The sequence below is a fragment of the Ranitomeya imitator genome, chromosome 3 (genome assembly GCF_032444005.1).
Source record: "Ranitomeya imitator isolate aRanImi1 chromosome 3, aRanImi1.pri, whole genome shotgun sequence".
NCBI classification, from domain to species: domain Eukaryota; kingdom Metazoa; phylum Chordata; class Amphibia; order Anura; family Dendrobatidae; genus Ranitomeya; species Ranitomeya imitator.
Window position 1 is genome coordinate 542085592 of NC_091284.1, and position 27175 is coordinate 542112766.

Below are 27175 nucleotides of genomic sequence, written 5' to 3' on the forward strand. Positions count from 1 at the left end.
AGTGCTGACACCGCTGGAATGGGTCCAGTACAGGAGGCGATGTTAAGCTTTATTATTGTATAAGGCAAAACATTTTGATCAAGAAGATGTTGTCCTAGTAGTGGACAACCCCTTTAACAGTGTGCAATATGCTCACTGTCAGGATTCGGCTCCGGTTGCCTGATGGAGCAGTCATCATGTGACCTTTCAGATGTGATTTACACACTTCTAGTCACATCACATGCCAGCTAGCTACTTCTCTTGCTTCTCTGAGTGCTCTAGTGAGGTCAGTAGATGAGAAAAGGGACGGTATGTGACTGCAAATACGCAAATCGCACATGTGTGATCACATGACAACTGCTCCAGCATTCAGTGGCAAATCCTAACAGTGTGAATATTGCTCAATGTTAGACTAAATGCAGAAATTCATGCCTGGCCCACTAATACTTTTTAAAGAGTTGCAGGGGATTAAAAACAAGAAAACAAACAAAGGGCAGAAATACGGTATGTTAAAATAGAAAAACCGTACGAACCCATTAAAATTCTCTCCTGAAATGCATTTTTGGTCGTCCCTGCTGAAGCTCCACAATGAGATATTTTGCATGACCACTGCAATCAATCCTTATCCTCCAAGATTACGCTAGCATGTACAATGTGTGAACTGGATGCAAGTGATTGGCTGCAGCGGTAATGTGAATGAGTGGTCATGGCTGCAGGACCAGCAGGTTTACACAGGTTTTGTATATTGTGCATAGACTCTTTTTATATTATGATGAAAACATTTTAGATCACGTACAGCCATGTTCCATATAATAACACATATACACACACACATATTCCAATTTTTGCCCTTATACAGGTAATTGTTATTCTGTGCAAACAAAAGAAAGGATATAAGAGCCGTGGCGACTCCAGTACAAACACCCATTGCAAAAGATCCACTGAATATGCCAACAAAAACACCAACCGACTTGAAAAAGGCAGCAGCGTCAAATGTGTGCGAGTTCTCACCGGTCGGCTGATAAGCAACTATAGACCTAGGAGAAAAACATAGAAAATAAAAAAGAGGAAGGAAGTAGAGTCACATATGGGTCAAAAGGAAGAACTACTTAGATTAATTCCTTTGCTAGAAGTCAAGATAATCACATTAAACTAAATAACACATTGTTTTTCCATCATGTCAGGTTTTCATTATATGCAAATATTTATTTATATAAAATAGAAAACTATGGTATACCAATTTGAGGGTCTGGAGATAAGAGTTCACAGGAAAAAAAAATTCAGGGTGGGAGAGAAGTAAAATGTAGTAAAACAAACTGCAGCTGGAGAAGGTGGGTTTTCTGAAACCAGATAAACTCCTTAAGCTGCAGAATATCCAAAGTCCGAAGATGTTCTTGGTAAATTGGTAAAAATAATTGTTGTCAACATGTGAGTTCCTTCACTATATGGGGGCGGCCATTGAACCCAAACATACAGCTCACAGTAGTCTATTGTTGGAATACTGCTGTGCTACAATAATTCAGCTTTAGTAAAATGTAAAAGAAATAATACTCACGAAGACAATACAATGGCTACGGCGTCATTAAGTACACTTTCCCCAAATAGCAGTGCATATAGATCCACGTCTGCACGTAGTTCATTGAATATTGCTAGGACTGTCACTATGAAGGAGCACAGGAGGATGGAGAGTTATTTTATAAAATATGCAGATACCGAAGAAGAGATAGAAGATAGCAATACTTCATTTATATATGCATTTATTTTACTCCAGGTAAATGAAAACTCCATTATGATAACTTTATGTAGTGTGAAAAATTAAAGGGAAACCACCATAGGAAAATGAGCCATTGGTTAAATAAAAATACACACATATATATATATATACTAGATGGTGGCCCGATTCTAATGCATCGGGTATTCTAGAATATGCATGTCGTCGTAGTATATTGCACAGCCCACGTAGTATATTGCCCAACCACGTAGTATATTGCCCTGCCACGTATGTCACAGGTTAAAAAATAAACATATACTCACCTTCCGAGGGCCCCTTGTAGTCATGTCACCTGTGTGCGGTGCACGCGGCAGCTTCCGGTCCCAGGGTTGGTATGAGCGCAGGACCTGTGATGACGTCGCATTCACATGACCGTGACGTTCATGGCAGGTCCTTCTCGCGCAGGCGCGCAGGATCTGTGATGACATCGCGGTCACATGACTGTGACATGACAGGTCCTTGTCGCATACCATCCTTGCCACCAGAACCTGCCGCTTGCATGGAGCGGTCACCGGAGCGTCGCGAGGAGCGGGAAAGGCGGAGGAAGGTGAGTATATAATGATTTTTTTTTTTTTTTTTTTATTATTTTTAACATTAGATCCTTTTACTATTGACGCTGCATAGGCAGCATCAATAGTAAAAACTTGGTCACACAGGGTTAATAGCGGCGGTAACGGAGTGAGTTACCCGCGGCATAACGCGGTCCGTTACCGCTGGCATTAGCCCTGCGTCCTGTGTGAACGGTGACTGCGGGGAGTATGGAGCGGGCGCCAGGCACTGACTGCAGGGGAGTAGGGAGGGACTAATCGGAATGTGGCCGTCACTGATTGGTCGCAGCAGCCATGACAGGTAGCTGGCGAGACCAATCAGTGACTTGGATTCCATGACAGATAGAGGCCGCGACCAATGAATATCCGTGACAGACAGAAGGACAGACAGACAGAAAGACGGAAGTGACCCTTAGACAATTATATAGTAGGTACACACACACATATGCATACATACACAGACACACACACACACGGGGGGGGGGGGGAATAAGTATTTGATCCCTTGCTGATTTTGTCAGTTTGCCCACTGACAAAGACATGCACAGTCTATAATTTTAAGGGTAGGTTAATTTTAACATTGAGAGACATAATATCAAAAATAAAATCCAGAACATTACTTATTATAAATTATATAAATTTATTTGCATTTTGCAGTGAGAAATAAGTATTTGATCCCCTACCAACCATTAAGAGTTCTGGCTCCTACAGACCAGTTAGACGCTCCGAATCAACTCGTTATCTGCATTAAAGACAGCTGTCTTACATAGTCACCTTTATAAAAGACTCCTGTCCACAGACTCAATCAGTCAGACTAACTTCTACAACATGGGCAAGACCAAAGAGCTTTATAAGGTTGTCTGGAACAAGATCATAGACATGCACAAAGCTGGAATGGGCTACAAAACCATAAGAAAGACACTGGGTGAAAAGGAGACAACTGTTGGTGCAATAGTAAGAAAATGGAAGAAATAAAAAAATGACTGTCAATCGACATCAATCTGGGGCACCATGCAAAATCTCACTTCGTGGGGTATCCTTGATCAGGAGGAAGGTGAGAGATCAGCCAAAAACTACATGGGAGAACTTGTTAATGATCTCAAGGCAGCTGGGACCACAGTCACCAAGAAAACCATTGGTAACACATTATGCAAGGTCCCCCTGCTCAAGGCACATGTGCAGGCCCGTCTGAAGCTTGCCAACAAACACCTGGATGATTGTGTGAGTAATTGGGAGAAGGTGCTGTGGTCAGATGAGGCAAAAATTTAGCTCTTTGGCATTAACTCAACTCGCCATGTTTGGAGGAAGAAAAATGCTGCCTATGACCCAAAGAACACCATCCCCACTGTCAAGCATGGAGGTGGAAACATTATGTTTTGGGGTTGTTTCTCTGCTAAGGGCACAGAACTACTTCACTGCATCAATGGGAGAATGGATGGAGTCATGTAACGTAAAATCCTAAGTGACAGCATCCTTCCCTCCACCAGGACATTAAAAATGGGTCGTTGCTAGGTCATCCAGCAAGACAATGGCCCAAAACATACAGCCAAGGCAAAGGATTGTAAAAAGGATTGGCTCAAAAAGAAGCACATTAAGGTCATGGAGTGGTCTAGCCAGTCTCCAGACCTTGATCCCAAAGAAAACTTATGCAGGGAGTTGAAGCTCTGAGTTGCCAAGTAACAGCCTCAAAATCTTAATGATTTAGAGATGATCTGCAAAGAGGAGTGGACCAAAATTCCTCCCGACATGTGTGCAAACCTCATTATCAACTACAAAAAAAGCCTGACTGCTGTGCTTGCCAACAAGTATTACGTGTTTGCCAGAGAGATGAAATACTTACTTCTCAATGCAAAATGCAAATAAATGTATAAAATTTATACGATGTGATTTTTACATTTTATTTTTGATATTGCATCTCTCAATGTTAAAATTAACCTATCATTAAAATTATAGACTGCTCATGTCTTTGTCAGTGGGCAAACTTGCAAAATCAGCAAGGGATCATATACTTATTTCCCCCCACTGTGTGTGTGTGTGTGTGTGTGTGTGTGTGTGTGTGTGTGTGTGTTTGCATGTCTATTTGTATGTGTGTGCGTGTGCGTGCGTGTGTGTGTGTATGTGTGTGTGTATGTGTGTATGTGTGTATGTCTGTATGTCTATTTGTATGTGTATGCGCGTGTGCGTGCGTGCGTATATATATATGTGTGTGTGTGTGTGTGTGTGTGTGTGTGTGTGTGTGTGTGTGTGTGTGTGTGTGTACAGTATATCCTCTGATGTGTGATCACATCAGGGGAGAGAGAAATTAAATGGGAAATCAGACTTTTTTTTTGCGGTTGCCGTTATTGGGTGAATAACGGCAATTGCAACACTGGGGACAGTAAAAACCGACCCGAATCATGTTCTCTAGGGTCTCACCTACCCCCCGTTAGCCAAGACCCCGGAGAATTTTCTATGCTGGGGGGCACTATACACTTATGAGCTGAGGCATAAGTATCCTTAACTGCTGCTGTTAAAAGGCGTATCGGCTTTCTGACTGGCTGTGCATGTGTCCAGGTGTTTTAATGTCTTAACCACTTCAGATTTATACACGCCATGCAGATAAAGAAATGGGATATGTCCTTTCTTTTCCTCTCGGAAGATGTTCGTACTTGACAACATAAGTCAATGGGAAAGCTCAAACAATGCCTGAATATTGATATCTTTTGGACCATTTTGCCATTGCTTATCTTTAACTCCCTCGTGTCAGGGCCAATCTCAGTTTTCGTGTTTTCTTCCCCTTCTTGCCAGAGCTATAACTCTTATTTTTCAGTTCACAGAGGGCTTGTTTTTAGACGAGTTGAATTAGTTGAACAGTGTCATTCAAAATTACAAGTTGAGAGAAATTAGAAAGAAAAAAACCCACAAGACGCAATTCTGTTTCTTGGGAAAGGCTTTATGGCGTACATTTTGTGGTACAAATTACCTCACAATATGACTCTGCTCCTCAGTACACTTGGGCTAGGGTCACATTGCGTTAACAGCAGCCCGTTCAGCACATACGCTAAAGGGCTGCTGCTAGCGCAAGTGCCTACGCTACATCACGCTAGCGCAGATGTAGCTTCTGCTAGCTCCATCTACGCTAGCAGTGACGGACCCGGAAACGCTGCAGCCAGTGTCTCGGGTCTGTCACTCAAATGACGGCACATCGCTAGCGCACGCCCAATGTGGGCGAGCGCTAGCGATGCGTTCGCCATTACTAGCAATGGCGGCGTTAACGGACTACGTTACACCGCGTTATGCAGCGGTGTAACGTAGTCCATTAAACGGACACCCGAAACGCAATGTGCCTTATGGCGATACCAAACATGTTACTTTTTTTTTTTTTTTTTTACAAATTATATTATTGTGGTGAAAAAAAAAAAAAAGTCAGTGAAAAATATTGGTGGGGCATTTTCGGAGACCTGTAACCATTTTATTGTTCGGTCAATGGAGCTGTGTGATGGCTTATTTTTTTGTGGGTCGAGCCCACGTTTTTATTGATACCATTTTGGGATAGATTTGTTGTTTTGATCGCTTGTTACAGCATTTTGTATGAAGTTGCAGTGACCAAAAAACCCGTAATTTTGGAGTCCTTGATTTTTTTTCTGCTTATGGAGTTTACCGTTTGGTTTAATTATCTTTATGTATCAGACTTTTTTAAATGGGGACAAAAAGAGTGATGTTTTGAACTTCTGGTTTTTTTTTGTTTGTTTTTTTTTTTTAATTTGTTTCCATATATTTTCAAACTTTTCTTTTTTTTTTTTATACAGCACATAAAGGGCATGCTGATGGGTGCAGGGAATTAAGCGTCCCCATGGCGGCGCATGTTAAATGTTGCCGTCAGAGCTGGAAAGCAGTAATTAACAGGTTAACAAAGCAAGCAGTTCCTCACTGTAACCCACAGCTATGACCTGCTCGGTATGGGGTGAGTTTTCCCCGTGAGCCCGCTCTATACAACCTCTTTCGACTTGTGCCGTAAATATACTGCATATGTCATGGAGGGGTTAAAATACCTCTAGCAGTTTCTTAATTATTCAGTGGAGTGTGGGAAGGGGGGGTGGAAATCACAAAAAAATGGGGAAATCCTCTCAAAAACACTGGTAGCCAAAACAGTTGGAAAAATACTCAGGAAACAAGTGAAACAAGCCATAGGCACAAAAGACAGTTCAGAGGGGAAAAAACAAACAAGAACTCCAAGTGTTTTCTCCCTTAAAAAAGCAGTGTTTCCCTTAAGTGTAAAAGGCGTCTTGTGCACATGCCCCGACGGTAGTTTCCTGGGTTACCTATGAGAGACTGAGGCTTTCTGGAAGAAAACAAATTTACACACTTTTCAAACTTGGCATGGAGAAACAGACCCACAAAATCAGGAAACAAAATTAGTCTGGACTTCTTCTAGCCAGTTACTGTATTTCAGGTGTGATCATGTGTAAGAGCCATGGCACAATGCAGCAGATACGCATGTCATATGACTTCCATTACCTGGGTCTGTAGCAGAGATGATGGCTCCAAAAAAGAGACAATCCGTGTAGTAAAATTTACCATTCAGTTGGCCAACAAGACTCATTAATTTCACCACTCCGTACATGAGATTTCTAAATTTAAAAAAATACAAATTGTAAACTGATCAAATAATCAAATATACTGAAATTGTCAAAACATTTTGGGCATTATGGAGGCATGACACGTATAATTGTTCCAATTGCCAAAATACCAACCTACACTGTGTTCCAAATTGTTATGCACAAAGAGTTTAGGAGTGATAAGGTTAGAATTTTTTTGTTTGTCAATTAAACTCATTGATGGTGATGTGTGTCCTGGCTCTTTATATCACTGAAAGCAATTGCAGATACCTGTGAAAATTCGTTTGGCAGGTGTGTCCAAATAAAGGCAAGACTACTTACGAAGGCTGTTCCACATTATTAAGCAGCCTACATTTTTGGCCAAAATGGGAAAGAAAAAGGATGTCGGTCAAGGCATAACTACAATCACCATTGTCAAGACACTTCATCGTGATCATCGCACAATCAAGAAGTATGTAGCCGATTCCCAGCACACACGTGTGCGTGCTGATAAGGAAAAATTGAGGACTCTTTCCAACAGGCAATTGCGTAAGGTTAAAAGAGCAGCTGCAAAAATGCCTTGTCATAGCAGCAGGCAAGTTTTTGAAGCTGCTGGTGCCTCCAACGTCCCCAGAACAACAAGATGCAGGGTCCTTCAGAGGTTTGCAGCTGTGCATAAGCTATCCTGTCGACCACCTCTATCCACTGCACACAAGCAAAAATGGCTCCAGTAGGCCAAACGATACATGAAGACTGACTTCCAAACTGTTTTGTTCACCGATGAGTGCCGTGCAACGCTCGATGGTCCAGATGGATGGAGTAGAGGATGGCTGGTTGATGACACCCCCATGAAAACACGGCTAAGGCGCCAACAAGGAGGAGGTGGAGTAATGTTTTGGGCTGGAATCATGGGGAGAGAGATTGTCGGCCCCTTTATGATCCCTGAAGGGGTGAAGATGAACTCCATAATCTATGTGGAGTTTCTAAAACAACACTTCCTGCCATGGTTCAAGAGGAAGAACCGTGCTTTCCGCAGCAAAATTATTTTCATGCATGATAATGCACCATCTCATGCGGCAAAAAACACATCTGCATCTCTGGCTGCTATGGGCATTAAAGAGGACAAACGTATGGTGTGGTCACCATCTTCCCCTGACCTCAACCCCATTGAGAACCTCTGGAGCATCATCAAAGGGAGTGTCTATGATGGCAGGAGGCAGTTCACATCTAAGCAACAGCTCTGGGAGGGTATTCTGTCCACATGCAAAACAATTGAAGCAGAAACCATCCAAAAACTGACAAATTCAATGGACGAGAGAGTTCAGAAGCTTCTTTCGAACAAGGGGTCCTATGTGCAAATGTAACATCACCTAGAATAAAGTTTTCACTTGAAAACTGTTTGATTTCATTTTGCAATAAGCTGATAATGTTTATAACTTCACAATTGACCATTTTTTGTTCAAAATTAAATAAAAAAGGTTGAAAACTCTGCTGTGCATAATAATTTGGAACATGCATTTTGAGTGTTTATTTTTTTTTTTTAAAGATACTGTTTTCATAGGCAGTTTGTTCCAAAACATTGCAATTATACTAGAACTAGATGGCAGCCCGATTCTAAAGAATCGGGAGTCTAGAATCCATATATACTTGAAATTCGGCAGGAGCTTGAAGAGCAACGTCACTGGGCCCGCCTCCACGCAGTAGAAACTTGCTGTGAGGTAAACGTTTCTGATTGGTCGCTCGCAGCAGGCGGCAACCAATCAGACACTGGACACTGTTGACGTCACTTCTCTCCGGACATTAGCTCCGGACATTAGCTCCGGACATTAGCTCCGGACATTAGCTCCGGACAAAGCCACGGAAGTTGGCACAAATTGCAGGAAGTAGTATTCTAGGCAATTATATATTAGATAGTAGATGACTGGAAAATAACAATGACTGCAATTCAGATACGTAATTTAGAGAAAATATGAGGAAATATTATTTGCATAGTAATTTGGAACAGAGTGTAGATGAAAACCTTTATCTCCCCGCCCTCATCATACAGAGTTTCAGCTGGGCTCTTATGTGTTCTGTATGGGGAGGGGAGAATAAGCTGCTCCCAGATATCTCTGGTGGAAGATTCCCTCGTAGAACAAAAGGACTGAGCGTTCAAACCTAATCCTATGTATTGGGCCTTCAGACTAAGCGGTCTTACACAAAGTCCTGTCTCCTGGTGTCTTTTTAGTTGCAGGTTTTAGACTAAGTGTTAACAGTCTATCACTTGTATGGAACTTTTATTCCTAGATTGTTGCAGAATATGCAAACCCTTAAAGAAAATGAGTCAAGAGTAAATTTACATATTTTTTAAAATCAGGTTTTCACGTTAAAGAGAATATCTGTTAGTAGGATCATCTCTTTTAAGCCGTCTATATGGGCATGTAGGTTATAGGAAGCTAGACAACACGATACCTTGATATTCGAGGTCTTATTCCAAAGAAATCCATGTTTTTCGTGGCGATATCAAATGTGTATTTTTTAATTGTTTTATTTTCAATGGGGCGAATGGGAAGTGATTAAAAATTATTTTTTCTTAAATGTAAAAAAAATTTTTTTTAAATATTTTTTTCTTTACTTTTTACTGGCTTCAATGGTCTCCATGGGAGACTAGAAGATGTAATCTTCTGATCACTTGTGCTACACACAGCAGGGCTTCAGCCCTGCTCTGTGTAGCAGAAATGCTCACTTGCTGTGAGCACCGGCCACTGGGCAGCGTTCATAGCAATCCGGCAATGACAACTACAGGGGTCTGCTGCAGACCCCATGTTGTTATGCCAACCCATCGGCAACCCATGGTCATGTAACACAAGCGTGATCCGGCGTGATCATGTCAAATGCCGCTGTCAGAGATTGAACATTTAACATGTTAACAGCCGCGGATGGATATTGATTCCACCCGCGGCTGTTAGGGGCACATGTCAGCTGATGGAATGTGCTGGAAAAGTTGTGGGCTCATCGCCAGAGCCCGAAGCAAACAGGGAAGGTGACCTTGGATGTATAGTTACGTTCAAGGTCATAAAGGGGTTAAAGCCATTTATACAACAAAAAATATTGCCTGTTTATTAGGCAATCCATGCATGTGTTGTGGCTGTTGACCAGCTGAGAGACATGTGGGCACAGGGACTCTAACATATTATTCAAGCATGCAGAAGATACTCTATTAGCACATGAGCATGCTCGAACACCTTATCCAAGCACGCTCGCTCATCACTATTAAAGAACCTGGCTACAATCAAATTTGACGACAGTTTCTCTTTACAAAAAAAATATGATAATAGAGAAGTACATTTTTCTAGTCACATGTGGAATCCAGAAATGTAAATAAAAGAAAATTTGACATCAATTACATCTGAAAATAAATCCGAGATACAAAAGATGGGTGTTGGCATTAAAAAGGTTTTGAAGCCCAGCAGAGCACTTTGTAGACATGTCCGATTGCAATCTTCCAGTCTTGGCAGGGCAGTCCGCCTGTAAATATGTTCTTTTCCATTTGTGAAATAAAGATCTACACTAATCCAATAATAACTCCCTGTTATAGCATTGGAGGGTTTCTTCTCAGACAACATCCTAAATCTAACGTCAGAGCACAGACGTTATGACCTGCACTATATATCCAGGCAGGCCTGTAATATCTCATCCATTAGCGCTCAGAAATGAATTATGTCAATGACCAATAATGGTAATTAACTCTAATACTCTCAATTATTTATAACGTTACAGAACAGGATGGGTCTTGCTGCTCAAGAGGCACAAGAAAAAAAGAACACCACTTTGTAATATGTTTTTAATCTTATTAATGTTCTTACAAACACTTTACGTTATTAAATCCTTATTTGTCCAAAATACTGTATAGCTCACATTTTATATGTTATGCCATTGTAGGACTATAGATAATTAACTGCTCTTCATATTTGCACGCCTTTGGTCAGGAAAGGCATGTCTGATAGAAAAGGTTAGAATCCCTTGGATTTAACAAAATTCCAATTTTCCTGTTCGTGTTGATTTTCTTGGGACTTTCGATTCACAGTTACGTTACTTTTCGAGAATGTCCTATAGTATGCTCTGGATTCCTTACAGACCCTACAACAGGGGTTTTAACCCTGTGGCTTGGGAGCTACATGTGGCTCACAGGCCGAAGATATGTAGCTCGCGGTTGTCTGTCAGCATGGTGAATTAGCACCTTGTCCATTCAACATCTGGCTATGAAGAGAAGGTCTCCAGATGGTGACTTGTGAGTAGCCCTACACAAAAGAGCAGATATGGATGTGCATATACTAGCGGGGTCGATGGGGTAGAGATATAAATATTGTAAGTTGGGGATACGATGATACTGTTCGTTAGAAGAGAGCTTGAAGCTGGATGCAATAGTGTAGAGGGTGTCCTTCATATGAGCATACCAAATGGGAATAAACAATAAAGCTTCACAGATGTTCTGTGTTTTAGAGGAGCGCTTATTTTATTCGGACTCCCATGACAGCACCACGAGAGAGGGGATCCGCCCTTCAGGAACAGGAAACCTACAGATACAAAAGGGCGGTACCTCTCCCACGTATCAGTTGGTTTCCTGTTCCTATAAGAACTGGATCCTACAGAAGAATGGATCCCAGGCCAACCGGCGGACACAGGTACGATACGATACACTTTATTGATCCCGTGGGAAATTATAGTATCACAGCAGCACAACTTAAATCATAAGAATCATAAAAGAATTACTTAGTTGACATGACACTGGAGTTGACAGAAGAACATTATACATTAGAATAGGACATACACAACGAGTGAACTGAAATGTAGAGAAATAAGTAGACATTCACCTTAGTGGTTTAACCCTAATGTTATTGTTGTACATTCCCATGGCAGTTGGCACAAACGATTTCCTATATTTTTCCTTCTTACACCTCAGAAGTATTAGCCGGTTACTGAAGGTGCTCTTCTGTCTCATGAATAGCTCATATAGTGGATGTGCATTATTGTTCATAATTGCCATACACTTTCTCAGAGTTCTTTTCTCCACTACCTCCCCAAAGGTAGCGAGGGGGTCTCCTACCTCGGCTGGTGCGGAGTTCCTGGAGGCGTCACGGTGGTCCTGGGAGGGCTGCACGGCGGTGATGCTCACAGCAGGAAGCGGTGGCCAGCGGTCTTTTCTGTCTCCAAGCCGGCGCGAGGGGAGTATGTTCCCCCTTGTTGTTTTCCCCGGGGTGTATGGTGGTGCTGGAGGCTGTTTTCCGGAGGGAAGCCGTCCAGGGCACCGATGGCTCGCCGGGTGTCCTGCGCTGCTATCGGCACCGACAGGAAGCGCTGGGGGCTGCGGTGACATCTAGGGGCGGAGCCAGCGTATGTTTCCGGGTCTCGGGTTGCCGCGCATGTGCGGTGGCTCCAAGATGGCAGCGCCCACCTGTAATTGCACGCCGAATAAAGTACGGGCTTTCCTGCCTGTCACCTGCACCTGGGGGGCAGACAGCGAATCAGGGGGCAGTGCCGTACGTTTCTGCTGAACTGAGGAGGGGATTTAAGCAGGCTCCTGACCCGGACCCTTGCTTCTGGCCTCAAGGTGTGTGGATGGAGAGTGATCATGAGCAGCAGACCCAGCTGCCGGAGGAGATTCGTCAGAAGCCCAAATCAAAGGACCATGTCAGGAGAAGTGACGATTCCGGTCGTAAAAGCTCCTCCAAACAACGATCGGATGCATCATCCAGAAAGGATCCCCCTCGTATTCCGGTATCTTGTTTCTGCAGCCACTGGTAAGTGATCTACGAGAATGTTCACTCAGTGACGCAGTCCTCCTCATATTCTTTGTTTTAGGGGAAGAAGTGCATCGGTAAGGCTAAACACAAGGAATGCGCCCTCTGTGGAGTCCCCTTACCAGATTCATGCTCAAAAAAAACTATGTGCCCCCTGTATCCAGCAGACGGTGAGGTCTCAGGGAGGGGAAGGGGTGGAGTGGCACTAGGTCTATAAAGACCACATTGCCTTACTATACTCCCTCAGGTAGCGGAAGAATCTAATATTGCGGCAAGCCTGAAGGAGATGGTCAGGGTGGAAATTAAGCAGTCTCTTACGTCCCTGTCTCAAGCAGGAAGCTCAAAATTCAAGGGCCCCCTGGTCTCTGATTCTTCAGGGGATGATAGAGATGAAGGCTCCGAAGATTCGGCCCCCTCTTCGGGAGAAGATTCTGGCTGCTTTTGTTTGCCCCTTGATAGGATTGACAAGTTAGTCAAGTCAGTCAGGGGGACGATGGGCATAGCAGATCCCAAACCGCAGTTATCCAGGGAAGAGATCATGTTCAGTGGACTGGAACAGAAGAAACGTAAGTCTTTTCCATTGAATGAAAAAAGATTCAGGAACTTATTTATAGGGAATGGAAGAAACCTGAGAAGAAAGGTTCCCTGCCATCAGCTTTAAAGCGTAGATACCCCGTTGACGACCCAGCAGTCAGCACTTGGGACAAGGCCCCTAAGCTAGATGCGGCGGTGGCCAAAGTCTCAAAACGAGCCTCACTGCCCTTTGAGGATATGGGATCTCTTAAGGATCCACTTGACAGAAAGGTAGACTCCTTCCTTAAGGGAGCCTAGGAAATGGCGGCTGGTTCCTTAAGACCAGCAGTAGCATCAACTTGTACGGCCAGATCAATGATGGTCTGGCTGGACCAATTAGAATCCCAGTTAAAGGAAGGGGCTTCTAGAGACGCTATGTTAAGTGCTCTGCCAGTGATCCAGGAGGCCGCTGCCTTCTTAATCGGATGCTTCTATCGACTCAGTTAAGATGGCGGCTAGGGCGGCGGGTATCTCTAATGCAGCTAGGAGAGCCCTATGGTTGAAATGCTGGTCGGGGGACATTCAGGCGAGGTCAAAACTCTGCGCCATTCCATGCAAAGGAGAGTATTTATTTGGTCCGGCATTGGATGAGTTGCTAGAGAATGCTGGGGATGATAAGAAGAAGTTCCCTAATCTATCCATATCCTACCGTCGTCCCTTCAACAAGAAGAGATTTGGTCAGGGAAGAAAACGTACATTTTCACCCACTAGAGACCGATTTAGAGGGGAAGAAAAGCGTAGAAGAGGTACAGGATTTATGTTCGGTTGTTCCTCGAGGGAAAGGAAGAAGCCAGACCAATGACTAGCAATGCCGGTAGGGGGGAGGTTGTTGGACTTTTCCGCAGCATGGTCAGAAATCACAAATAGTGATTGGGTGTGGTGCATTATAACTCAGGGACTCAAACTTGAGTTTAATTGTACCCCAGGAGATAACTTTAAACTTACTCCCTTGCGCTCTTCTCCCCTTGAACAATCGGCGTTAGAATCGGAAGTCACGGCTCTATGTGTAAAAAATGTTCTTACAGAAATTCCAGAGTCTGAAAGAGGGAGAGGGTTTTACTCTCCTGTTTCTTATCCAGAAACCCCATAAAACTGTTAGGACCATCAAACCTTAGGTTCCTTTAATGGTTTTCTGGTCAAACATACCTTTAAAATGGAATCTATCAGTTCAACAATAAAAATGCTGTTTAAAGACTGTTTCATGGCAGTAGTGGATTTAAAAGACGCATATTATGATGTACCCATCCATACGGATTCCCAACAATTTTTAAAGGTGGCGGTTTTCATGGGGGGGGGGGGGGGCGGGGGGGAGAGTAGTTCGCCACTTTCAATACACGGCGCTTCCCTTTGGGTTGTCAGCTGCCCCCAGAGTATTTGCAAAAATAGTTGCGGAGGTTAAGGCACATTTACGGGAATCCAATATTCTCATTGTCCCTTACTTAGATGATTTTCCCATAGTGGGGAATTGAGCGGATCACTGCCTATCACAAAGGGAGGTGGCTAGGAGGAAGCTAGAACACTTAGGCTGGATAATAAATTATGAGAAATCTCGGTTTCAGCTCCTAAAATTTCAGAGGTTCCTGGGTCTGCTGTTGGATTCAGCTACCCAGCAGTGCGGTCTTCCCCCGGATAAGTCAATTCAGATTCAGCATCAGGTGCTAAAAGCAATTAATAAGCCCCCCATGACACTTAGACAAGCCATGTCCCTCTTGGGGTCCCTGACATCATTGATTCCGACGGTCAAGTGGGCTCAGCTTCACACTAGAACCCTTCAAAAAGATGTTTTGATTAATGATAGAGCCTTGGGAGGGTCCTTACATGAAAAGATAACATTGAGCCCATTAACCCTTATGTCCCTTAGATTGTGGCTAGACAGGGAAAAATTAGCTGCAGGTGATCCTTGGGTAACAGATATAACTCGCGTGATAACCACAGATGCTAGCCCCTCGGGGTGGGGGCCCACATGGGTGACATTTTGGTTCAGGGACAGTGGGACTCCCTCACAACGGCTTCATCCAACCAGAGGGAGTTGATGGCTGTTGAGTTATCGGTTAAAAAACTCCTCGTATATCTACAGGGTCACCACGTCAGGATCCTTTCGGACAACCAGGTGGCAGTGGCCTATGTAAATCATCAAGGTGGAACACGTTCCGAGGCTCTGATGTATGTGGCAGATCGCCTTTTCCAGACAGCTGAGACACATTTTCAATCTTTAACTGCACTCCACATCAGAGGAAAAGAAAATGTAAAGGCAAACTTTTTCAGCCGCAATAACCTAAGGCAAGGAGAATGGTCTTTACACAGGGACATCTTCAATCTGATTGTCTGCAAATGGGGTCAACCGGAGGTGGACCTCTTTGCCACCAAACAACAGAAAAGTAAGAAAATTCTGTTCCTTGAATCCCACCCAGGGAGAATTCTCTGGCTGTGGACGCCTTCCTGACAAGATGGGATTTTCATTTGGCCTACGCTTTCCCACCATTGAACATGTTGCCTCTAGTGGTGAGGAAAATCAGGGAGGATGGGACAAGAGTTTTACGGATTGCACCGTTCTGGCCCAGGAGGACCTGGTTCGTATGGCTCAGGACAATGTCGGTAGACAGTCCCTGGGTACTTCCAGACATCCCGAACTTGCTCTACCAGGGTCCGATCAGCCATCCATAAGTGAAGGGACTCCATTTAACAGCATGGAGTTTGAGCGGTCGTTGTTAAAAGACAGAGGCTTCTCCCTGCATTTAGTAGATACAGTTGTGGCCAAAAGTATTGACACCCCTGCAATTCTGTCATATAATACTCAGTTTCTTCCTGAAAATGATTGCAATCACAATTTTTTTGGTATTATCTTTATTTAATTTGTCCTAGGATGAAGCAAAAAGCAAAACATTGATCATTTCACACAAAACTTCAAAAATGGGCCAGACAAAAGTATTGGCACCCTCAGCCTAATACTTGGTTGCATAACCTTTAGTCAAAATAACTGCGACCAACCGCTTCCGGTAACCATCAATGAGTTTCTTACAATGCTCTGCTGGAATTTTTGCCATTCTTCTTTGGCAAACTGCTCCAGGTCCCTGATATTTGAAGGGTGCCTTCCCCAAACTGCCATTTTTAGGTCTCTCCACAGGTGTTCTATGGGATTCAGGTCTGGACTCATTGCTGGCCACCTTAGAAGTCTCCAGTGCTTTCTCTCAAACCATTTTCTAGTGCTTTTTGAAGTGTGTTTTGGATCATTGTCCTGCTGGAAGACCCATGACCTCTGAGGGAGACCCAGCTTTCTCACACTGGGCCCTACATTATGCTGCAAAATTTGTTGGTAGTCTTCAGACTTCATAATGCCATGCACACGGTCAAGCAGTCCAGTGCCAGAAGCAGCAAAGCAACCCCAAAACATCAGGGAACCTCTGCCATGTTTGACTGTAGTTACCGTATTCTTTTCTTTGAATGCCTCTTTTTTTCTCCTGTAAACTCTATGTTGATGCCTTTGCCCAAAAAGCTCTACTTTTGTCTCATCTGACCAGAGAGCATTCTTCCAAAACGTTTTAGGCTTTTTCAGGTAAGTTTTGGCAAACTCCAGCCTGGCTTTTTTATGTCTCGGGGTAAGAAGTGGGGTCTTCCTGGGTCTCCTACCATACAGTCTCTTTTCATTCAGACGCCGACGGATAGTACGGGTTGACACTGTTGTACCCTCGGACTGCAGGGCAGCTTGAACTTGTTTGGATGTTAGTTGAGGTTCTTTATCCAACATCCGCACAATCTTGCGTTGAAATCTCTTGTCAATTTTTCTTTTCCGTCCACATCTAGGGAGGTTAGCAGTGCCATGGGCTTTAAACTTCTTGATGACACTGCGCACGGTAGACACAGGAACATTCAGGTCTTTGGAGATGGACTTGTAGCCTTGAGATTGCTCATGCTTCCTCACAATTTGGTTTCTCAAGTCCTCAGACAGTTCTTTGGTCTTCTTTCTTTTCTCCATGCTCAATGTGGTACACACAAGGACACAGGTTGAGTCAACTTTAATCCATGTCAACTGGCTGCAAGTGTGATTTAATTATTGCCAACACCTGTTAGGTGCCACAGGTAAGTTACAGGTGCTGTTAATTACACAAATTAGAGAAGCATCACATGATTTTTCGAACAGTGCCAATGCTTTTGTCCACCCCCTTTTTTATGTTTGGTGTGGAATTATATCCAATTTGGCTTTAGGACAATTCTTTTTGTGTTTTTTCATTTAAGACAAATTAAATGAAAATAATAATAACAAAGAATTTGTGTTTGAGTATTATCTGACAGAATTGCAGGTGTGTCAATACTTTTGGCCAAAACTGTACCCTTCTTAAGAGTAGGAAACAGATCACAACTAAGATCTACTCTAGAACTTGGAAAAAGTTCCTGGCCATATCAGACTTCGACATAAAAGAGGGAGTGCCGATACGCCAGATCTTTTCATTCCAATCCCTTCTGCAGAAATTCTATCTTTCCACGAGTACACTAAAAATACAGGTCTCAGCCCTGGGAGACCTGTTCTCTTGTAATATTGGCAAGAATTATTGGGTTTCGAGGCTTATTAAGGCTGTTGGTAGAGCTAGACCGATTAAATGGTTGTTTCATCGGTATTTTTTGCACCTGTGTGTTTGCCATCATTTATCGGGTCCGCTGCGCCCTGCTGGTGCATTTGGTTGGAGGCTTCAGCAGGTAAAACATCTCTGCTTTTTCTGTGACTTTTTTGAATTTTTTGGAGGATTTTTAAGTCCTCTTTTTGTGTCGGTGAGCTTTTATTCAATGTTTAGCGTTAGGACTGGCAAATTGTAAGGACCCTTTACGTGGGTTGCCAGCTTACATATTGAGGCCCTAATATAAACTAATACCTTACATACATTTATATGTGGTTTTCTTTTTGCACTTTATCTTGCAGGGCGCAGTCGGACCAAGATGGCTCTGTAAACTATTGGCCCCTGTTCGCACAGCATGCATTTTGTAGCACTGGGTAGCCCGCCTGTATGTGCGTTACTAATAGGCTGTAAACCAGATGCTCTGCATTGTTTGTGTGAATTATGCCATATACAGACTAGTATCTTTTATCTTTTTGTGCACTAATGCCAAACAGCCAACACTGGATTGAAAGTGGTTGTTTCATCGGTATTTTTTGCACCTGTGTGTTTGCCATCATTTATCGGGTCCGCTGCGCTCTGCTGGTGCATTTGGTTGGAGGCTTCAGCAGGTAAAACATCTCTGCTTTTTTCTGTGACTTTTTTGAATTTTTTGGAGGATTTTTAAGTTCTATTTTTGTGTCGTAGAGCTAGACCGATACATAAGAGTATGACGGTTCCATGGGATCTTAATCTAGTCCTTACATCTTTTGCAAAAGAACCCTTCAAACCCCTACAATCACCCTCAATAAAGATGCTATCCCTTTAAACAGCTTTCCTGGTAGCGATAACATCTGCACGTAGAGTAGGAGACATCCAGGCACTTTCCATGCTTCCTCCTTACACAGAATTCTTGTAGGATAGGGTGGCCCTCAGGCCAGACCCAGCTTACTTGCCGAATGTAGCATCTCAGGAAATAGTTCTACCATCATTTCTCCCTAATCCTTCTAACTCTAAGGAAGAGGAACGCCATACATTAGATGTCAGAAGATGCCTTCTGCAATATATCTCAGTCACTGATACTTGGAAGAGAGATAATGCGCTATTCTTATCCTTTCAAGGTCCTAGGAAAGGGTTTAGAGTATCAAGATGCACACTAGCTAGATGGATTAGGGAGGCTATCTCTCTGGCTTATACAGCAGGTGGAGGTCCGGCTCCGCAGAATCTGAGGACGCATTCCACCCGGGCCATGGCATCATCCTGGGCGGAAAGATCTGGAGTATCAATTGAACAAATATGTAAGGCGGCCACATGGTCATCCCCTTCCACCTTTTTCAAACACTATCGGTTGGACTTGGGGTGCTCCTCAGATCTCACCTTCGGGTTAAGGGTGATGCAGGCTATAGTCCCTCCCTAAGGTAGCTTAAATCTCTGTAAATCTCTTTGGTGCTATCATAGGAGTCCGAATAAAGCATTAAGCTACTTACCGGTAGCGGCGTTTTTCGGAGGCCCATGACAGCACTCTTAGTTCCCTCCCTTTTCACGTGGGGCTTGCACTTCCATAAAAAAAAAAAAAAAGTTTTTCACGTGTGATATCTGGCTTGCAGATATATATATATATATATATATATATATATATATATATATATATATATATATATATATATATATATATATATATATATATATACATACAGTGGGGCAAAAAAGTATTTAGTCAGTCAGCAATAGTGCAAGTTCCACCACTTAAAAAGATGAGAGGCGTCTGTAATTTACATCATAGGTAGACCTCAACTATGGGAGACAAACTGAGAAAAAAAATCCAGAAAATCACATTGTCTGTTTTTCTTATCATTTTTTTGCATATTATGGTGGAAAATAAGTATTTGGTCAGAAACAAACAATCAAGATTTCTGGCTCTCACAGACCTGTAACTTCTTCTTTAAGAGTCTCCTCTTTCCTCCACTCATTACCTGTAGTAATGGCACCTGTTTAAACTTGTTATCAGTATAAAAAGACACCTGTGCACACCCTCAAACAGTCTGACTCCAAACTCCACTATGGTGAAGACCAAAGAGCTGTCAAAGGACACCAGAAACAAAATTGTAGCCCTGCACCAGGCTGGGAAGACTGAATCTGCAATAGCCAACCAGCTTGGAGTGAAGAAATCAACAGTGGGAGCAATAATTAGAAAATGGAAGACATACAAGACCACTGATAATCTCCCTCGATCTGGGGCTCCACGCAAAATCCCACCCCGTGGGGTCAGAATGATCACAAGAACGGTGAGCAAAAATCCCAGAACCATGCGGGGGGACCTAGTGAATGAACTGCAGAGAGCTGGGACCAATGTAACAAGGCCTACCATAAGTAACACACTACGCCACGATGGACTCAGATCCTGCAGTGCCAGACGTGTCCCACTGCTTAAGCCAGTACATGTCCGGGCCCGTCTGAAGTTTGCTAGAGAGCATTTGGATGATCCAGAGGAGTTTTGGAAGAATGTCCTATGGTCTGATGAAACCAAACTGGAACTGTTTGGTAGAAACACAACTTGTCGTGTTTGGAGGAAAAAGAATACTGAGTTGCATCCATCAAACACCATACCTACTGTAAAGCATGGTGGTGGAAACATCATGCTTTGGGGCTGTTTCTCTGCAAAGGGGCCAGGACGACTGTTCCGGGTACATGAAAGAATGAATGGGGCCATGTATCGTGAGATTTTGAGTGCAAACCTCCTTCCATCAGCAAGGGCATTGAAGATGAAACGTGGCTGGGTCTTTCAACATGACAATGATCCAAAGCACACCGCCAGGGCAACGAAGGAGTGGCTTCGTAAGAAGCATTTCTAGGTCCTGGAGTGGCCTAGCCAGTCTCCAGATCTCAACCCTATAGAAAACCTTTGGAGGGAGTTGAAAGTCCGTGTTGCAAAGCGAAAAGCCAAAAACATCACTGCTCTAGAGGAGATCTGCATGGAGGAATGGGCCAACATACCAACAACAGCGTGTGGCAACCTTGTGAAGACTTACAGAAAACGTTTGACCTCTGTCATTGCCAACAAAGGATATATTACAAAGTATTGAGATGAAATTTTGTTTCTGACCAAATACTTATTTTCCACCATAATATGCAAATAAAATGTTAAAAAAACAGACAATGTGATTTTCTGGATTTTTTTTTCTCAGTTTGTCTCCCATAGTTGAGGTCTACCTATGATGTAAATTACAGACGCCTCTCATCTTTTTAAGTGGTGGAACTTGCACTATTGCTGACTGACTAAATACTTTTTTGCCCCACTGTAATATATATATATATATATATATATATATATATATATATATATATATATATATATATATATATACACACACTACTAACCGCGGTAGTCCTCTCAGGCTCTGAAATACAACTGATACGTGGGAGAGGTACCTCCCTTTTTTATCTGTAGGTTTCCTGTTCCTGAAGGACGGATCCCCTCTCTAGTGGTGCTGTCCTGGGCCTCCGAAAAATGCCGCTACCGGTAAGTAGCTTAATGCTTTTTCTTGGTAATACAGATAAAATAAGGACTAGGAGGTGCGTAAAAGGGAACCAGACATATGAAAAAATTGCTATTAACCTGCAGATATGGCGTTAACAGCATTCATGAGGCACCACACTGGAAGCCCAGCAACCTAGAGGAAATTAACTATAATCCTCCTGACAGCCTTGGGCTTTCAGTCATAGAGGCGTGGCCAGCATCCCAGCTCAATACATAGTGAGCGGTGGCTGTAACCTTGACCCGCCACTGACTGACAGCTGACTCTATAATGTATAAGGGCTGAGCCAGCTTTCAGCTACTGCCTGGGCATGGCTTAAGCCATCACTCACCATGTACTGAGCAGTGATTGAAGCCGTGCTCCTATGACTGAAAGACCAAGGTTTCGGGAGGCTCAAAGTTAATTTCCTCCCAGAAGCCGAGGTTTCAATGCGGCGGCCGCATGGCTTCAGAATGCTATGAAACTTCAGATTAAACAAATATCTGCAGGTTGCACACTTTCTTTTCCCGCTCACAAAACTGGTTCCCTTATTTTTTTCCTTTTTCTTCTCTTTTTTTATTTATTTTTTCATATTAGACAAAAAAAAGTAGCAAAACAAAAAAAGCCCTAAATATTAACCATTGGCGTTTCAGAAGGTAAACCTGTGCTCTGGAGAGAAGCAGTAACACCTCCTTACTGAAAAGATGAATTATTGTTTCCTATTCTTTAGGCATCCGGCTATTTAAGTATTATGTGTAAGAATTTCATCTTTGTGCTTCAAGCGCCAGAAACTGCACAGTATAAATAGGTGTATAAATAGCAGAAATGCGTATAAATATAGCATCGCTGCGAGCACAGAAGTTACTAGGCACAAGCACAGAGGAGATTTTCAGCGGTGCAGCTGGTGCAGGCAATGTGTGTAGATCATCTGCGCCGTCACGCTGTTATGACTCACCCAATGATGAAGCACGAGACCGCAGTGCCAAAGAAAGCATAGGCCAGGATGGAGCCAATATTTCTGAAGAAGTGTCTCTGAAAAGGAAAACAAGTTGGACTTAAGCACTGTTCTGTTCGATTTAATAAATGGGAAACGCACATTCCTAGATATGGGAACTATGCATCGCCATTTAATGGTGGCTTCCTTAGACATTCATATTGGCACGTCCAAAGATTTACTTTTGCATTAAAGGGCTCTCACATCTCTCACATTTACCCAAGTGAAAACTCAAAAAAAGAAAAAAAAATACAAGGTCAAAGTTTAAAATAATATGGCTAAATAAGATGAAAACATTTTTGCTCCAATTCATCTTTTCTATACGTTTTGTGCCACTTTTTAAGACGTCGGCCCCGAGTAATTAGGACTTCCATTTGGTACGCCAGTCTAAATGAGGGCCGTGCATGAGTAAGATGCTCTGAAATTAAGAGGGGGCACACCACTCGATTAATTCAGCGTATGTTATTAGTGGCATGCGCCGTTCCAAAAATGTTACTCCAATCAACGACTGGCAACGTTTCACTATTGATGAATTGGAGGGGCAGACACAGCTGCTCCTCAGCTCCGTCCATTTTGGTGGCGCTGCCTTAAACTGGCACGAAAATGCCAAAAGTCGCAAATTGTATGAGCAACTCAAAAGTGTAACTTTGCAATTACCCGTTTTTAATCATTAATAAACACTTTAATAAATTTACATTTGTGATGGCTTAGCTGTCATTTTACCATCGCCTGCGTCTTTGCGCTATACTTTAAAGTACATATAGCGGGCGGCTTCATTTGGAAGAATTAGCAAGTTACTTTTTTTTTTTACTTTTTTTTTAGCTGCTTCACGGTTTCCAAATGCTGATGTTGTTCTAAGAAGTAACAAAGGACCGAACATGTGTAGGGTAAGGTCGTTTTGTCATTGCTCTGCACAATGTTCATTTTTTGCACAGTTTTGCTTTTTCAGGTGGATTACTGGTAAAATTTGCCTGAAAAAAATATGTATCATGTGCACATCCTCTTAATGTATGATGAAAAAGTCAGTGTTTTCCAATACATTTTTTTTAAATTATTTCTGCCCAAGAGTGAAGGAACAGAACCCCATTTCTGGGATCGGTGTAAGCCCAGTCAGACATTTTTTATTTTGATCAATTAAATGTAAACTGAGCAAACTAATCCTACTTTCAGCTCTGGCTTTATAGGGCAGTGAACGGTTAATTAACCATGAATTGTGCAGTAAATCTATTTTTTTGCTCTTTAACTAGAAAACTAACATTTCAGCATGGGATAACTACGGTAATTAAACCACAACGTAATGTAAATTGTACAGATAGAACTTGCACTTTACAATTAAAAAAAAGCTAGAAGGCTTTCACATCGATTCATAGGTGTCAACAGTGCCCTCTAGTGGTCATTCTGTCTGCAACATTAAACAAGCGCTCCCATCAAAAATGTTATCCTCTTAATATAATGCAATCATATTATATAGCACTGAACTTACAATTGCTCATTTTATCCTTCTACCCAGATAATTCTTCAGTTTTCCATTAAATCTATGACATCTCGAGATTAAAAACTAGCTGAATCTGAGCTCTATGTAGAAACAGATCAATTTTCCCTGCACCAGTCATCACTGCAAAAGTCAATGTCAAGGAGGGACGGAGCAGCGGGGCTAGGAGTTGAAGAGGGGAATGATTTCTGCAAGGACAAGAGATTTCCTGTTTCTACATAGAGCAGAGAAAAAAAAAAAGAGAAGAATTATCTGGGTAGAAAGACAAAATGGGCAATTGTAAGTACAAACTGCTATATAATATGACATGCAAGAATTTTGTTGATGGTTATAGGAAGTTATTGACTGCAGTTTTTCATTTCAAAGGCTGTGCAACCAAATATTAAGTTGAGGGTGCCAACAATTTTGTCTGACCCATTTTTGGTGTGAAATTCTGTCCAATTTGGGCTTTTTTTTGTATGTTTTTTTCATGGCACCAGAGATAGGGGCCTTTCTATTCCGTGCTAATATTTGTGGTCCAAGAGGGTGTGGTGCACAGTACTCTATGGGAGTGTGTCTTTAGACCGATTTGCAATTATACTCTATAAGACCCTACCATTGGTAAAAAAAAAAAAAAAACACCATAAAATTTAGGACTAAATAAAAAAGGGCCATATACTCAGTGGAGCAGAGGGAATAAAATAAGAGCAAAAACTGCCCACTTCTGACCTGCTGACAGGTTTTCGTACAAAATATTTTGTGAACACAAAATGACAGTTTTATGGAAAAAAAAAAGATTTTGTTGAATATTTCTCAATTACACAGTGCTGCAAATAAGATACGATGCAATAGAGATAATCACAGTGCCAAATTAGAGGGAAATTCAGACTTACCTTTTTTAAGCTGTAACCAGCATGAAAAATAATAGGTGGCAATAAAATGTTAAAGAAGACTTCTGGGTCAAAGGTCACCTGCAAGAAAAGAAATTCAGATTACATTGGTACTGGAATAGGGAATTAATAGAATGTTCACTGAGGAGCTAAACACAGATAAGAAGATCACATCCCTCTTAAGCTCATTAAAGGGGTTGTCCAGCTTTAGGCTCACTTTATGTGACTGCAGACTTTTGAATCCTCACATCCGGGTGCACTGCGCACTGTGATGATTCTCTGGTGTCGGTAGGGGACAGTAGTGTGGCCACAAGTATGAGATGTGAATACTTCTGGACACATTCCGACTATACATGTCTGACCTTACCCAACACACATGCATTAAGCAAGGCCCAGCATGTATAGTCAGCACGTGACCGCATGTATGCAAATCGCATACTTGGGGGCACACACCCGCCGCAGGAACTGGACAATCATAACAGCACACAGTGTGCGCACAGTGTGGATTCACAGGTCTGCAGTCACAGAGTGACAACCTCAGACAACCCCTTGGTCACAGAAGGGGACTAATGACAGAACACATGACATGATACACTTGTCATGTGTTTTAAGGGAATTTGGGTTGTTACAATAGTGAAATGGTCTACCATTAAACATCTTAAAGGGAACCTGTCACCCCGAAATTCACGGGTGAGGTAAGCCCACCGGCATCAGGGGCTTATCTACAGCATTCTGTAATGCTGTCGATAAGCCCCCGATGTTACCTGAAAAAGGAGAAAAAGACGTTATATTATACTCACCCAGGGGCGGTCCCGCTGAGGTCCGGTCAAACGGGCGTCTCTGGTCCGCTGCGGCGTCTCCCATCTTCATTACAAGACGTCCTCTTCTGATCTTCAGCCACGGCTCCGGCGCAGGCGTACTGTGCTCTGCCCTGTTGAGGGCAGACAAAGTACTGCAGTGCGCAGGCGCCGGGCCTCTGACCTTTCCAGCGCCTGCGCACTGCAGTACTATCCTCTGCCCTCAACAGGGCAGAGCAAAGTACACCGGAGCCGTGGCTGAAGATCAGAAGAGGACGTCTTGTAATGAAGATGGGAGGCGCCGCAGCGGACCAGAGACGCCCGTTTGAACTGACCAGCAGCGGGACCGCCCCTAGGTGAGTATAATCTAACGTCTTTTTCTCCTTTTTCAGGTAACATCGGGGGCTTATCTACAGCATTACAGAATGCTGTAGATAAGCCCCTGATGCCGGTGGGCTTACCTCACCCGCGATTTTCGGGGTGACAGGTTCCCTTTAATGGGTACTGGTCACCATGTTATAGGGCAGGGGAGCAGAGTAGATTTATACAGTAGCTTGTGAAAGCCCCTCCCCCTTGGCATTTTTTGTTTTGTAACCTCACAACCTGGAATTTCACAGTTTGAGGGTTTACATAAGTTCAAATAAAGAACATGCCTACAACTGTCAACATTTGCTTCACAATATAAGGAAACCAAACAACAAATAGGACAAAATAACTTAAGTGGAGCGCCCGCCGCCGCCCCTTGATAACATCTCCTTTCAGGTAGAGAAATGACGGTGATAAAAGTAGGAATTGTGGCAGCCGCCATGAAAGTTGCAGTCACTTTTCCACCACTCCCCTGAAAAAGGTCATCATCATGGGACATCAGTGCTAGAAACTGTGTTAAGTGACGGCAACACTGCCCCCTGAAGACATACTGTTTCAGTTGAAGAGATAAAAACTGCAGGGAAGTGAGTGCCTGGTCATCCCTATCGGACACCCTTTAATGTCCACTACTAGGACAACCCCTTCTTGATCAAAATGCATGGACTCCATAAAATAATAAAGCCTATATTCACCTCCTGCAGTCCCAGGGGTTGTCGTGCGGTTGTTGTGACACATGACGTCTGCACCCAATTAGCGCTGGCTTCATGGTCTCGGCCTTCAGACAAATAGAACATGAAGAGGAAGTCTGCGCTGCAGCTGATATCTGACTATCTTCTTGCGCAGAAGGCGGGGACAGTGATGCCAGAGCTGATTGGGTGCCGGCGTCACAACAACGATGCGGGAGGCCCAGGGAGAGCGAGTGCCGACACTCAAGGAACGGCGCCACCACGGGAGGAAAGTGTAAGCTTTATTTTATGGAGGGGAGTGAGGGGCAAGCAAGGGGAATGAGAAAAATTTTCCAAAAAGTAGATAACTTCTTTAAAATAGGTTATTAATGAGACCTTATACCCTCACAATTATCACAATTAAAGAGTAACTTTATAATTTTGTCTAGCATGGACACTTATGAAACAGTCTAAGGCCATGTTCACACGATCCTTTTTTTCATGCGGAATTGCCGCGATTTTCCCGCTGCGGGTCCGCAGCTGTTTTCCATGCAGGGTACATTACATTGTACCCTATGGAAAACAGGAACTGCTGTGCCCACAATGCGGAAAATAAAAAAAAAAACACCGTGCTGAATAGCTGCGGGAAAAAAGAAGTACCAT

General features: G+C 43.0%; 1 protein-coding gene across 2 annotated transcripts in view; it reads right to left on the bottom strand.

The window, feature by feature from the left end:
* The window catches only part of SLC9A7 (solute carrier family 9 member A7), a 142191-nt gene that overhangs the window by 48807 nt on the left and 66209 nt on the right, over window positions 1–27175 (bottom strand). For both annotated transcript variants that reach the window (XM_069757850.1, XM_069757848.1), the window contains exons 3-7: window positions 24688–24765; window positions 22285–22361; window positions 6796–6908; window positions 1535–1640; window positions 875–1016 (exon numbers count right to left, since the gene is read on the bottom strand). In XM_069757850.1, coding sequence (XP_069613951.1) covers window positions 875–1016; window positions 1535–1640; window positions 6796–6908; window positions 22285–22361; window positions 24688–24765 — 516 coding nt within the window. The remainder of the gene's footprint in view (window positions 1–874; window positions 1017–1534; window positions 1641–6795; window positions 6909–22284; window positions 22362–24687; window positions 24766–27175) is intronic.